The sequence below is a fragment of the Misgurnus anguillicaudatus genome, chromosome 19 (assembly GCF_027580225.2).
Source record: "Misgurnus anguillicaudatus chromosome 19, ASM2758022v2, whole genome shotgun sequence".
In the NCBI taxonomy this organism is placed as follows: domain Eukaryota; kingdom Metazoa; phylum Chordata; class Actinopteri; order Cypriniformes; family Cobitidae; genus Misgurnus; species Misgurnus anguillicaudatus.
In genome coordinates this window covers 978,755-994,188 of record NC_073355.2, presented here as the reverse complement: position 1 = coordinate 994,188, position 15,434 = coordinate 978,755, and the positions used below count along the sequence as shown (strand labels likewise).

Here is a 15,434-nt window from a genome sequence, read left to right as displayed (position 1 = left end):
CATCTTATTCCAGCTGTTTCTCTTTCTCCCTCCATATATCTGCTTTTCTTCTGCTTTCCCATTGAATATTAAGAACACACATATTTAAAAGGTCATTCAAAGTACAGTCACACAATGCACACATGACACATCACTTCAGATTAAAATTATTTCATTTTAGTTTTAGAAAAGTGTTGTCACTAATTGGGTATATCCACATGTAAACTCCTTCCAGCGGCTATATTGACAACATTATTAGTGTTAATAGTACTAATAGTAGTAGAGCTGCAACAACTAATCGATAAAAATCAATTATGACATTCGTTGTCAACAAATTTCATTATTGATTAGTTGGTCTGTGACGTCAAACGCTCCCGCACTAACGTCGGCCAACATGCAGCACGCGTCAGGTGCTGTTTCTTCATACAGCGCGAGCTGCCTGCTCAAAGTCAGTCACGTTTTATTCATACAATGCAAGCTGCGCGCAACATTCAAAGAGCCTGTTTACACTTGGCATTAACATGCGTTTTCGTCGATCGGATCACAAGTGGACGGCATTAATACCAGGTGTAAACGGTGTTCAAAATGTGTTAAGCTGGTCCATTTTCGACCACTTTCAACCACATTCAGAGGTAGTCGAAACCCCTTTCGATCGAATTGCTGTTGTAACGTAAACGCACATGTGGTTGAATGTGTCACACGCGACGCCTTCTCTCCGCCTATTTATCTGAGGTACTGAACACAATGTTTTATGTCTTTTCTGACTTCTGGCACGAACACACGGTGTGCAGCGCTATTTTTAGCCTTTCATTAAAGCGGCTGATCTCTGTGTAATTTCATTTTACGAGCGTGTGAAAGTTTTGCGATCTTCGATTGCGCAGAAGTATCAGAGAAAGCTCTAACATATACACGTACAAAACACTGTGCAGCATGTTTACTTACAAGTTACAACACAAGCAGCGGACTCCGACATAATATTAGTTTGCGTCCATATAAACTCGTCATTACTTCCGCTCGTGTTTAAATGACAGCAGAGAGACTCGCCCACAGTCTCCACAGACCACCACCTCAAAGTATTCAGAACAGAAGCGACCAAAAGTGGACAAAAGAGACGGATTTAAATACCAGGTGTAAACGTGATGTGTCTCTCTCGTCCACTTGTGATCCCATCAACAAAAACACATCTTAATACCAAGTGTAAACAGTCTCAAAAAAGTCAGGTGCTGTCTCTTAATACAGTGCAAGCTCACTTTTACTTCATAAACGAGCTGCACGTTTATTCTGGCAATCTTCTGACCAGCCGACCAGCTTGTTTAAAAGCACAGAAGCAAAAACGCAAACAATATAAGCGACTTTGTATTTGTTTAATTGGTGTTGGGTTTTCATAAAAATAGTAATGAACCACAAGTATCTGTTTTAAAGTAAGGGGGAAATCCAGGTTTTTATTACTGTAACAATGCATGTATATCACCACTTTCATATCATAATGGCTTTTTATTTTGTTAATGACAAATAATCTTAATATTCATCAAGGTCTAAAGCTGAAGATTAAAATGAGTTTATTAATCTGTGGCTAAATTCTCAGCACATCCCTGAAGACTTAATTCATTTTGTTAATTGATATTTTGACATTTGAAGATGTTTTACTATTTAAAAGATGCACAAACTTTTTTATTTAAGGCTTAAAATATCTAAATCAAAAATATGATATTAGTAAAACTCTGTAGTAGTGTGTGGCTTTTGCACTTTTAAAAGTTCACTTCTACACGTGAATACCCTAATTTAGTGCCTTATTGAGCTATAATACATGAAACCATCTAATTACCGTATTTTCCGCACTATAAGGCGCACCGGATTATAAGGCGCACCTTCAATGAATGGCCTATTTTAGAATTTTTTTATATATATAGGGCGCAGCGGGTTATAAGGCGCATAGAATAGAAGATACTGCAGCCAAACGTTTGACTGGGTTTGCATTATGCATCCACTAGATGCAGCTGTGCTAAAGGGAACGTCAGATAAAGTCAAACTTTATTAAGCCTTCTGGAAACTCCGTTCACCATGGTGACGTTGTTCAAACGTTGATGTGCATATTAACAATAGCTCCCAGCCTTGCTCACCCTTCTCCCAAACGTGGAAGGGAACTTTTCCCTAATTCAGTAAGCGTGTTGTAAATGAAACAGTCTGATGCTCTGGCCGTGGAAGCGTGCTCGCGCGGAAGAGAAAAATGGCTTCGGAACATCTCTAATTTTAACAGACTGCTTCACACAGATGCAGACCTAATATTACAGCATCAGTTTGACTTTCATAAGCCTATGAACTACAGTTTAATTCAAGTGCTTCTGTATCACAGGCTTGATCAATTTATGATAAAAATAAGTGTTTCAATCTAAATCGCTTTATTGGCTGCATTTAAATGATTTAACTAAGTGTAGTATAGTGTAGCTGCTGATAATTCAGCCAATATGAGCAGAATTTGCGTCATTTGAGTCAATCTAACATGAACAGGATGGGATTGTTTAGAAATAAACACACATGAACTGAGTGTGAGTACAGTGACATCCCATTTTAAATTACGTCAAATTATTATTTACCAGAAATCTCCATCAGATGTATTTTTTTCTACACAATGCTCGGTTAAGAGTCACACATAAACAGACATCTTCTCGTCGCGTTACTGGCAGCTTAAATTTTCTGTCTGAGACGTTTGCCTCTCTACTGAAGTGAATTAGAAGTGCAGAAGTAATAGAAATATAAACACACTTGGTAACAGGATCAGGCATCTGGGTGAATTTCACCAACATTATGAGCTGCACGAGTAAAACAAATATGTCAGGGGAAAACTCTTCATCATGTGACCTCAAAGACAACCCCCATATGAGATGATCACTGAACTATTTTCAGAAGAGACAGGTCTGTGTCCCAACTCCATTAATCTCTTAAAGACATGGAAACAAATAATACAATATTGACATTTCAGTAGTCTTGACACTGAGGTCATTCATCAGTTCTCCTCCTTTAACTCTTTCCCCGCCAGCATTTTAAAAAAAAGTTGCCAGCCAGCACCAGCTTTTTTATGATTTGCACAAAAATGTAATGCCTCCCAGAAAATGTTCTTCTGTAAATATATAAACATACAATATATCAAATGAAATATACGGCCGTTCCAAAGCTTTGGGACAGCTACGGAAGAAGCACATGACAGTAGCATACAGTATCTAAATGCACCGTGTACATGATGGTGCTTTGTGTTTTGTGTAGCATTGTTAACTTTATGAAGTCTTTCTGTTTTTTGATCTGTGTAGCGTCTGAAAGATGAGATCGCTGAAGTTACCAGTGAGATTGAGAACCTGGGTTCTACAGAGGAGAGGTAAGTGAACATCATCACACAAATTCAAGTCAATTTGTTTATATAGAGTTTTTCACAGTTGAGTAATTGTTTTAAAGCAGCTTTAAATTTTTATAACCAGAGAAAACACAAGAAAATCAGGACAACAAATGTAGCAAAGATTAAACCGTAGTAGTGAGCAGAGTAATAATGCAACGCATAGAATAGAGTTTTAAGTTAAGCTAATGTCAGCTGACTTCCAAGGGGTGAAAAAACTTCTAGGAGAAAACCATAGACCGTAAAAAATATGGACGTAGTGTCCGTGACATCACCCATTGGTTGCTGAAGATCGTTTTTGAAGCTTAAAGTAGGCGTTGCCTGCCGTCGCCATCTTGGCCGCGTCACCACGAATCACTTGCGGAAAACCGAAAATGGGTAAAGAGGCGGGACATGGGTGAAGCCGAGGTGGTTGGTTGCTGAAACCACGCCCCCTAGCTCGACTCTAGTGACAGCAGTGGCCGTTCACCCCTCACTCAAGTGGCCACGCATTTAAAGGGATACTTCACCGATTTAGCATTCAGCTTTGTATCTGTAGAAACCCGGCAGTATTACTGAATGAGCATGTTTCCCTCCATCATTTCCCCCTGAGAGGAGAGATATCTGCATTTTGGTTCTGCAAAAAAGTCCTCCGATGATGTAATATGACGATTTTTGCATCATCGGAGGACTTTTTTGCAGAACCAAAATGCAGATATCTCTCCTCTCAGGGGGAAATGATGGAGGGAAACATGGTCATTCAGTAATACTGCCGGGTTTCTACAGATACAAAGCTGAATGCTAAATCGGTGAAGTATCCCTTTAATTATGCAGAAGTTTAAGGCTCAATATACGTATGAGTTACAAAAAAATTCACCCCCTCACAGTTGTCATGAAGAGCAAAATTAGCTATATAGCCCAAAAACTCTTTTTGTAGCAGGCTGTAAACATATTACTTTATACTGTAAAATTGGGCGTTTTTAACATGGAGGTCTATGGGAATTAACTCCCTTTTGGAGGCAGCCTCAAGTGGCCAGTCGATGAATTGCAGTTTAAGTCACTTCTGTATTGGCTTCATTAGAGAGATCGGAATGTTGCCCCTCGGACAAAACCCATTGGGGAAAAAAAGTCCTTGGGGGGGAAAAAACCCTATAAAGATAGCCTAGCTGGTTAGTTGTCGCTGGCCAGACTTCAAAAAATCAATCCAGTTGCAAAAAATACTATATATTAAATACAAGAATAAGAATAAAAAATTTTAAAGCAAGCGGTCGGTTGAACCATAACTTGACACACGCGTCCTCACTACGGCACGTCCCTTACGGCATTCTTTATGCCTTTTGTTCACACAGAATGCTTTCTGTGAATGTTACAGCAATGTTACTAATGTAGGTCCTCTTTTCAGGAGCGATCCCAGAACATTTAGGGGATGTGTTTGTGTCAGAAGTCTCTCTGACAATTTTACAGAAATTTTCTGGGATTAAAGTGCTGTGTGAATGGGGTTTATGAGTTTTTTTATTCTGCTGAACACAAAAGAATATATTTTATTAAATGAAGGTAGCACACAGTTGACGGTACACACAGTATTTGCTTTCCTATTATGGAAGTTGTGTTTATCTTTTGTGTTTATCAGAATAAAGAAACCCATACAGGCTTAAAACAACATGGGGTTGAGTAAATGATGACAGGACTTTCAGTTTTTGGGTGAAACAGGAATGTGTGTGTTTGTTAGTTTTTCTGAAAAAACATCATGACTCTTTGTTGCTATGAAAACATTGTTACCCGTTTGGAGCGGAGCTGTCTGATGTGCAACCGGTGGGACATCTGGAGAGCGCTTTCATACATTTTGTCACTTTATTGAGTCGTTTTGTGTAGAGCAACACACATTTTACATTTAACTTAATAGCAACACAATCTACTCAAACAATTAATCAGTCCACATTATATTTTTGGAAACCTGTTAAATACTTGAAATGAAGTCACAGAGAGAAGTATCTTAGCTGGAGATGGTGTATTACATGTCGATGATACAATTTTAGGGTTTTAAAGGCTAAATACATTTAAAGTTATGAAAAGTATTAGCATGAGGAATTGCAGAAGAGTGTTGATGACATACGTTTGTTTTTTTTGTTTTTGTTTTTTTTTTGCAGGAAGAACATGCAAAGGAACAAACAAGTGGCCATGGGTCGCAAAAAGTTCAACATGGACCCTAAAAAGGTAATTCAATTCACGTGAGCATTTCCCTCAACGGGCAGCATGAGTATTGTATGTCAGAGACTGCGTGTGTGTTTGTACAGGGAATCCGATTCCTCATTGAGAATGACCTTCTGAAGAACACCAGTGAAGACATCGCTCGCTTCCTCTACAAGGGTGAAGGTCTTAACAAGACTGCCATAGGAGATTATTTAGGAGAGAGGTAAGTGTTTGTGTCTCTATCAGCCGGCTCAGAAACTGACCTATGCCAGCAATTTACAGCAGCAAAGCAACCAGACTTTTTTGTTTTTTCATTTCAATGAGATTTGTGGTGACATCCCTATAATATCCCCCATCTTTATGATGTCTTTGACTATTGTTTTATCTCCTTGGATAACTGTTATCGTAGTACGTATGCGCTTGTTGTGAGTGTCTATAAACACATCATGTGCATAAAAGAGCAATTGAGTGACGTCCCCACTTGTTCTCGAATCACATATCGAGTCACTGGCCAAGAGGTTCATTAGTTTCAGTGTAGATATGACAGTGACGTTTATAAAGTTTCAGAGCAGTAGCCATGTCCATAACACTCATAACACATAACAGGGTCAATAATTACCACCCAAATTAAAGTCCCATTTTATTCACTGCTGGTTCGGTCAGCAGTGTTACCCCCACCATTATATAAGGGCCGCCCCGCCCTCCTAATCCAGACAGAGCGTGCGGCGGGAAATATGTCGAGTCAACCAGATGAAAACCAGACAAAAAAAGTTTTTTAAACACTTACAGGGAACTGAAGATGGCAACACTCGGAGGATCTCCTGCTCCAAGTCCAAATAAGAGCGCACTCATATTATCCAAACCATGCCCCAGCGCGATTGTCCTCCCTCCCTATTCCCCCAGAAGCACCCACTCACACTGTACTTTTATCGATCCGGGATCCAGCGTTATGTCAAGTCTGTGTTTTTTTTAATCTGAGTTGTTTGGTGCGTGATGACTGACATGTCATCATATTGCTTAGTTGATATGTCACGTGTCCAGCTCGGACATTTACGTAACTCTGAGGCGCGCATCAGAAGTTTTTTGTGGAGGCAGATGAAGGTGAGTGGTCACGCAAATGATGTCTCTCCTTTTGAACCGCGCCTACATGCCGCTTACTATTTACATGTGTGTTTAAAATGTTTTTAGTCAGGACATTGTAAATCTGCTGATTAAATACACTCTTAGAAAGGATGTGTTAATTTTTTACACATCATTGTGCGGTAAGCTTTTAACACATTATGTGTATATTTAACACATTATGTGTTATTTTATGTTAAAATAAAGTAACACAAAAGTACACACAAAATGTGTTGTTTCTAAAATAACAGCTTAGCTTGCCGTTAGCTTAGCTGGCGACTGACGTATTCCTGTGGGTGGAGTTTAATCAAAAAACTGTTCTAGTGACGTCATTAAAGCAGGAAGTAGAGGGCTGTAGTCCAAACCAGCTGTTCGCTGTAGGATTTCAAAGAGAAATTCTGTTAAAGAAAATAAATCACCTGCTGTGAACTTTGAGCTTTATTATTGTACAGGTATTATTTATGCTCTAACAGCAACATTACACACTAACTAGGTTTTAAAAAATGGGATCAGAAAGCATGTGACCTTTAACTAACATTAACGAAGAATGAATGAGCAATATATAGAGGGTTTTCACGACGCGTCATCAGAGCGGAAGACGCCATATTGGAGGCACTCCGCATCACAAAGAGCACAGACACTGATGTATATGCCGAACGTCGACAAGGAAAATGGTTAATTATTGCCGTGTTTGAGATGGTACCAACAGCACATATTGAGAAAAACATTTGGATTATTATCGACATCCAAAAGTTATTAAAAACCAGGGAAAGGAATGCAAGAAATTATCAGAGGCGGCGCTTGTGGTTGGTAAAGCTCAGGAAAAAGGGTAGTATTGTATTAGAAATATGATTGAACTACATAAAGTATAAAACAATTATGCTTCTACTTGTGCTTTATTTAAAGAGTATTTAATATGTACTTTAGTGTATGCACAAAATGTACTTAAACACAAATAAAATTTGCGCTGCTATGCCTTAATGCCAGTGTGCTTAATTGCTCATAACAAATTTTCTATTGTAATGATAATAATATTTTTAATAGTAAATGGTAAAAACAATTATTGCTTTTATTTTTTACTGTGCTTATTTTACTGTAAAGCACTTTGGTAGGACACTGGCTATTTTAAATTTGCTATATAAATAAAGCTGACATTGACATATGGGCTCTGCATGAAAACTAGGTAGTTCACTAACTTATATCGGGATATGCAACTGAAGGAAGAATCGCCGGGTCGTCACGGATCCTAGAAGAGGGAGCTCGTAGGAATCTGCATCGCCAATAAATTGTAATTTCTCGAAATATCGTGCCTTTTCTTGTGGTCCAAGTCCTTCCCTATATGCCTTTGCATCTTGGACGCGTTTTCTGTTGTTTAGACATGTCTACATTCACTTAAAGTATCCAAAGCGCATAATATTCCATTGTACTCCGTTCAGTTCTTTACACCGAGTGCCTCCACGATGGCCGCGCATCCGGGTTACCGCCCAGAACGTGACGTCGGTGAAAACCCTCTATTTGTTAGTTATACATTTTTTTAGTTGTTAGTTAAAAAATAAAACTTTTTAAGCTCTGGTTCATTAATATTAGCAAATACTTCTATAAGTTTAACAAAGGTTATTTGCAAAAGTCAATTTTAAAAATATTTAAATAAGATATATCTTTAAAAAAATAAAATAAACGTATGTTAAACTTTTTTAACTTTCACAAAGCATTACCCTCCCAGTGTTTGTGTTCGTGTTAATTTTCCCCAACCAATCAACCCCCCCAAGCTGTAAACCTAGGGGAAACACTGGTCAACATCTGTAGTTGTAGTTTTGTAATGCAAATATGTTGTAACAATTATATTTTGTCTGTAAAACTGATTCAAAAGTGTAAATGGTGTTGGACTTTAAAGACCTTGAAGTTAGTTAGTTAGTTTTAAAGACAGCATTTTCAGTAGATGAATGACTAGTCTGATATTTGTCTTTGTGAATTCATGGATGTCAGTGTCATTTTCTTACTGTGATTTGTAGCAAGGTGAATGAATCATTTGTAATGCTTTGTGAATCCCATCTTCATCTGTATTACATTACTCTTGTTCCTCACACCAATATTATTCAACACGGACACGTTGTCTCAAACGGGTTGGGGGGGGTTGTGCATGTTAAGCTCGAGTCTCATAGGGCAAAAACTGGTGTCTCGTTTTTACAACAAACATTTCTCCTTCTGGATTTCATTCCCTCCCTCTTTGTTTTGTCTGCCTCGGTTTGGGTGTGGCTGCCAGATTAGATGAGTTTCTCTGCGAGTTATTTCTCATCTGTTAGGGAGAGACCTGCAGCGCTTTTGTTCTGTAAGTCTCCAGATCAGCAGAGATCACTGTCAGTTCCCATTAGAGATAACACATCCTCGGCTAAAGCAATGTGATGTCAGGCTTCTGAAAAATGATGCAGTGCTGAATGATCTCACCACTACTTGATCTAAGTGATTATTTAATCTTTAATTTAGTGTGGAGTAACTGTACATGCACTTAATCATTGGAGCCATGACTTACTGGTTAACTCACACGTTTTAACACTTTAAGGTGCAGGACACACCAAAACATTTAAACACAGCTGGAAACACTATAAAGGATGCCGAATGCCAGCTGTTTTTTCAGCTGAGCGCCAGCTTTCTTCAGCTGAGCACTTTGGTAGCTGTGATACTTGAGCTGTGAGCCGGTTGGTTGTTGTGATACTTGTCCCTCCCCTCCTCTACTGTGATTGGACGGCCGTGTGAGAACTGACATTGACAAGCGGAGCTTTTCACCCAAAGTTGAATCTGAACATGGAAAAAAGGCTAAAACAGCCAGATGTTTTATTCGTTTATTCGTTATTCATTGTGTTTATATATATATATATATATATATACCACTACTGACCTGTTGCCCATACATCTATAATTGTGAAATGCCTGGAGAAACTCTTGCTGAAATCTATCTTGCCGATCTATCTTGGCACAGAGGACGCTGTAGCCTGTCTGCTGCATCTCCTCCTTCAGCACCTGGATTCCCCTGCACTGTAAAAAATACTTTGCTGCCTTAAAATGTTTGGTTAAAATCAACTCAGATTTACAAGTCATGTCAACAGAGATGAGTCACAACTTATAAAATATAGTTGAGAAAAGTCAAATTAATTGTATAAGTTATAACAACTCACCTGTAGTTATAACAACTTATCTCTAGTCAAGATAAATAATAGTAAGTTGAAATAACTTGTAATAATCAGCCTTGTCGGTTGAGTCACAAAATACATAAAAGGGGTCAGACTTTACTGTGTGGGATTGATGGCGCTTTTCCGTTGCATGGTGCCCCACGGTTTGGTTTAGTTTGGTTTGTGTCGGGTCAGCTCACCTCACTTTGGGGTGGTTAGCTTTTCCATTGAGTTTAGTATCACTTCGCAGTGGGAGGAATTATAGGCGTGTCGTTATATTTGCGCTGCATACGGCTGTGACATCATACAAGAGAGAGCGTCCTTGTACATTCCCATACATTTATTTATTTATCAGTCCTCCACAAAATTAAAATTGGCCACCACAAATACGTAGATGTTTACTTTGAACATTGCGTTTATAACTACCTCTGTCTCACATGACAGTTTCTGTTCAAACACCCGTGGCGTCAGTCAACAGCTCCGCTGAGCCTCAATGAAGTTGCATTAAAGCATAAATAATACTGACGTGCACGTCGCGAATGTGCCGCCACAAAATTAAAATTGGCCACCACAAATAGAAGTTTACTTTGCACATCGCGTTTATAACTACCTCTGTCTCACATGACAGTTTCTGTTCAAACACCCGTGGCGTCTGTCGACGGCGCTCCGCTGAGCCTCAATGAAGTTGCATTAAAGCATAAATAATACTGACGTGCACGTCGCGAATGTGCCGCCACCAACTGCAAGTCTGGAAAAAACTTTTATGTGTTCCTGATTCACAACCTGTGGATGTTTTAAAATGCTAAAAGGGTGTTTGGAAACTTAAAACAGAGCACAGATGACAACATGTTTGCTCGAGACAGCGCAAGCTAGCAGCAAGCTTAAGCTAAAGCTAATATTTTTTTTTTTTTTCTAAAGCTAATATTTTACATAATAGGATGACGGCGCTGATGACGATTCTCTCAGACCAATCAGTGAACTACAGTGTTTACGCGTCACGTTTGGTATCAGCTCGGGTCGCTTGGAACCCCAACCGAGGTGGTACGAAAAAAAGTATCGGGTACTACGAAGTGATCCCAATGGAAAAGCTCCCAAAAGTGGGCTGACCCGACCCAAACTAGACCAAACCGTGGGGTGCTATGCAATGGAAAAGCGCCATAAAAGAGTTGAGACAAACAAGTGTAATCATAAGTGTATTTACAAACACAAGGTACTTAAAACATCACACTAAAACTCAAGACTGTTAAAAGAAATTAATATAAAACCAAACCTAAAACAATCTAAAAGTCCAAGTGTGCTAAGAGTCCAAGTGTTCAAAGTGTCCTCCGGTGTATGTACGATTATTAAGTGTAATCCACAAACGTTTCTGGAAGGGTAAGTCCACAATGAGAAACTCCACAATCCAAACAGTTGTGTAGCTTTAGCATATGCTAACAATGTGCTTCTGCTGCTTCCTTTTATACTAGCATTTGTTTCCTGTCATGTGATTACTCACATGACAGGCAGCCCAAACAAAGTAAAAGACGTAAACACATAAAATAGAGAAAGGAATAAAATCGCTAAGAAAACATGTAAAACCTATTTAAAACTCAAATATACATAAAACCACAATATAATGTATAAAATGAGCGGTACAACATGTTTCTTGTGTGACTGTGTCACATAGTCCCCCCCTTAAGGCCGGGGTATACCTTTTTTCCGCGTCCGGCTGCGCAGCTTTTCGAGTATACTCCCCGCGGCTACATGCGGATGGTTCGACACTATACGCAAATGATTTCTTATTCAAAATATTAGTCTAACAGGCTGTCAGGGCAGCACTGATTTGTTGACATTTACAGTACATTAAAACATTAGGATAGGTGAAGAAAAGTAACTGATCCACCATTGCAAACACAGTTTAGAACAAACAACAAGACAACAAAGAACAGGAATCAAACATTATGGTAACAAACATGCTCCACAGCTTTCTGTTCTTGGAAGAAGTAAAAGTTAAAGAAGAAAAACGATATGTGTGTGCAAATGCTGTCTTTTTTCTTTGTATAATTGTTTATAGTGGAGTGCCCTGTCTAAATATTTTCACGCGCATGCGCTGTTGTACGCGGACTGTACGCGCACTTTCCACGCGGTCTCAAATTTTGGGCTGCGGACCCTCCTGATGGCGAAAATGACGTCATGCGGACGGCGCGCATACGCGGACGTCCCTAGTATACTTTCGGCTTTAGCTTACCGCCTCAGGGAAGGAACTAGACGTTTAAAATTTACCGTCAGCCATTGTCCGTGAAATGGGTATCCTTTCGCACCTGTGCATTAAAATGTCCTTGGTTCATAGTAGTCCGTGCTAGGCCCGCCCACGACGGCACAAGCTTGCCGGAGGAATCTGTGGAAATCCAGTAGAGAGGTGTAATCCAATACCAGCCAGAGTGCCCTTGGGTAGATGGTACCTTTCCTCCCAGAGTCCTTTTACACCCAGCTCTGCCGGCACGCCTAATCTAAACATACACACTTAAGACAAAAACAACTGTTTTTATTAAAAAAGAACACTGTGGAAATCATTTTATTTTTTTAATAGCCCTGTCAAGAACAGAAAGATTTTATGTTTGTTTGCTTTTTGAAATGCGTCTCTCCGTATTTGCAATTTTGAGTGCACTCAGTACCCCACCGTTTGGTTTGGTATGCTTACTTTTTTGAGCTTTTCCACTGGGTGCAGTACGTAGTACCCAATACTTTTTAGTACCACCTCGGTCTGGGTTCCAAGCGACCCGAGCTGGTACCAAAACGTGATGCGAAAACACTGTAGATCACTGATTGATCTGAGAGAATCGTCACTATGAGCGTCATCTCTATAATGTAAAAGATTAGCTTTACCCTAGTGCTAGCTTGCGCTGTCTCGAGTAAACATGTTGCCATCTGTGCTCTGCTATAAGTTCCCAAACTCCCTTTTAGCGATGAAAAACATCCACAGGTTGAGAATCAGGAACACCATAACAGTTTTTTGAATACAGTATGAGACATAGTAGTACAACTCTCTTTTGATCTTTGAAGGGATGATCACGTCTGAAACTAGAGGTACTCCAGTGTTTGTTAAATGACAGTTTACTTACATGTTTGCATGGTTTAACAGGGATGACTTCAACATCCAGGTCCTTCATGCTTTTGTGGAGCTGCACGAGTTCACGGATCTAAACCTTGTTCAGGCGCTCAGGTAAAACATTGTAGAATCCAGCGTTCTGTAACGCTTAATAATAGGCATTCAAATTTGTATTGTTGTTAATAGTATATGTAAATGTTGTATATGGTTATGTCTTCACCCAGGCAGTTTCTCTGGAGTTTCAGACTTCCTGGTGAAGCCCAGAAGATTGACAGAATGATGGAGGCGTTTGCCCAGCGCTACTGTCAGTGTAACCCTGGGGTCTTCCAGTCCACAGGTGGGTCTCAGTCAGTCGAATATTATATTAGAACTATTCGAATATCTGGTTGCCCATTTTTTTCAATAGCGGGCATTACGTCAATAACAGGACAAATTAACACAAAGAGACATAACTACTTGTATAGGTAGTCTATTTAAGTTTAAACATATTTGACAACATATATTACAAAAACAAGTAAATCAAGAGACATCAAAGGGATATGGTACCTCGGTTACATTAACTCCCTGAAGCCTGTTCCATCCACGACTCTGATCGGTCTCATGTCCTTACAAATAAACGAAATTTATTTCTCCGTTATGGCCTCTTGTCATGTTGCAGACAAAGAGCTTGTGGCGGGCGATGCAAAGTAAGTGTTAAGACGTGACTGTTTAGCTGGAGTTCCACACATTGTGGTCTCGTACGCACTGCAAACTTTTTGCCGTCTCACGTGCTTATCACTCACAGCTTTGACCAAAATAATTTAACAGCATTATGTTTTGCAATAAACCTCCGTCTTGGCATTGTGTATTGTACGCATTTGTGAGTCTGCGCGCGCTCTTGCAGTGTTGCCAGGTCCTCGTCTTTTTTGTACTCACATACCATTTTAGCGCTTAACCGTTTATGGCTTTTGGCTAATAAAGCGATCAAGTTTTTGGTGTTGTCAAAATGTGAAGGTGCTGGTCCCAATATTTTGATCTTTGAGGTAAACCGTTTGGATTCATTTTGGTTATTATTGGAATTTTCTTGTTCGCTGTTTTTTTAGTGCAAGATCTGCCAACACTGAGCAGCAAACGCTCGTGCCTCTGTCATTCTCTGTGCCGCGCGTACAGAAGACTTTTTCCTCTTCTAGGAATTTGTTTTTTCAGAAGAGAGACCTGTCATGTCCTTGATGCACGTTTAAACACTTTATTAAGTATTAGTTGTTCAGTTCGGTTATGTAGGCTACACACTATGCAAAGTTTCTGTAAACAAAGGTGTCACTACCTGCATTTTGCGGGAGTTAATGCGGTTGTAGAATGCGATTGTCAGTCCCGTAAATGACTGAAGTGTGTGTGTGTACAGAACAGGATTAAGCATTAAAAGTTAAAGGGACAAACAAATTAATATGCAGTGTGTACAGGTGCACATTTTCGAGATGTGACAACATGTTGCTACTGGTCGAATGGTATGCTAACTGTAACAACTTTATCTCGCGGCTCAACAGTTTTACCTCCTACTGACCAAAATCCAAAGTACTTCCAGACATAGCTTTTTAGATTTTGGGGGGTTAAATCGCTTTCTCTGCTGCTGTCGACTTTCTGCCATCTAACATGCAAGACTTTTGGAAAAAAAAATTATGGCTGTTGCACCATCTAATACTACGACCAGGCACAAATGAGAGCTTTCCCTCCTCTCACACACTTACAAGTGCGCTGTGCATCTAGATGTTTGCGTAACGTGCAGACCCATCACACCTGCACATTAACTAATACTATGGAAGTGAATGGGGCGCATGAGCGGTTTAATTACGAACATTCCTTTGTGTTCATCAGAGCAAAGACATTGATGCAGGTTTGTAACAAAATGATAGTGAGATGATGAAAGAAATTTCATTTTGGGGTGACCTATCCCTTTAAAGCAATGATGACATTGTTGAATTAATAGTGCTCTGCCATTTAGATGTGTCTGTAGTACCATGTTTTTTCTGGTTAAAGGTAATGTAACAGCATGAGTTGATGGTGTTATAAAGCTTACAGTGACAAACACAGCTAATATATTAAGATATTGATTGAATTGTTGAGCCTTTTACCTTTATTCAGAAAGGACAGTGGAGTGGTTTTTGCATCTGAACTTTTCATACGTGATCCAAAGTTCTGCAGCAATATACGGTCCGGTTTTTATCAGTGTACATGATTGTTTCTTTCTTGTAGACACATGCTACATCCTGTCCTTTGCCATCATCATGTTGAACACCAGCCTTCACAACCCAAATGTTAAAGACAAGCCCGCAGTTGAGCGTTTCATCTCCATGAACAGAGGCATCAATGATGGAGGAGATCTGCCAGAAGACCTGCTCAGGGTCTGTCCCCTCTTACACCTGCTTATGTCCTCTCATTTCTCTAAATCGATGCTAAACATCTCCTTTGTGACATTGTTGCTATTACTTTTCTTAACTCGGTCAAGCCCCCAATTTATGTTAGACCTTTACTGTAGAGCAGGATTTTAAGC

At 39.6% G+C, this 15,434-nt stretch overlaps 1 protein-coding gene across 1 annotated transcript in view; it reads left to right on the top strand.

The window, feature by feature from the left end:
* Positions 1-15,434, top strand: part of cyth1a (cytohesin 1a) — a 33,677-nt gene that overhangs the window by 9,568 nt on the left and 8,675 nt on the right. The window contains exons 3-8 of the mRNA XM_073856785.1: positions 3,285-3,349; positions 5,491-5,557; positions 5,638-5,756; positions 12,941-13,021; positions 13,132-13,244; positions 15,137-15,285. Coding sequence (XP_073712886.1) covers positions 3,285-3,349; positions 5,491-5,557; positions 5,638-5,756; positions 12,941-13,021; positions 13,132-13,244; positions 15,137-15,285 — 594 coding nt within the window. The remainder of the gene's footprint in view (positions 1-3,284; positions 3,350-5,490; positions 5,558-5,637; positions 5,757-12,940; positions 13,022-13,131; positions 13,245-15,136; positions 15,286-15,434) is intronic.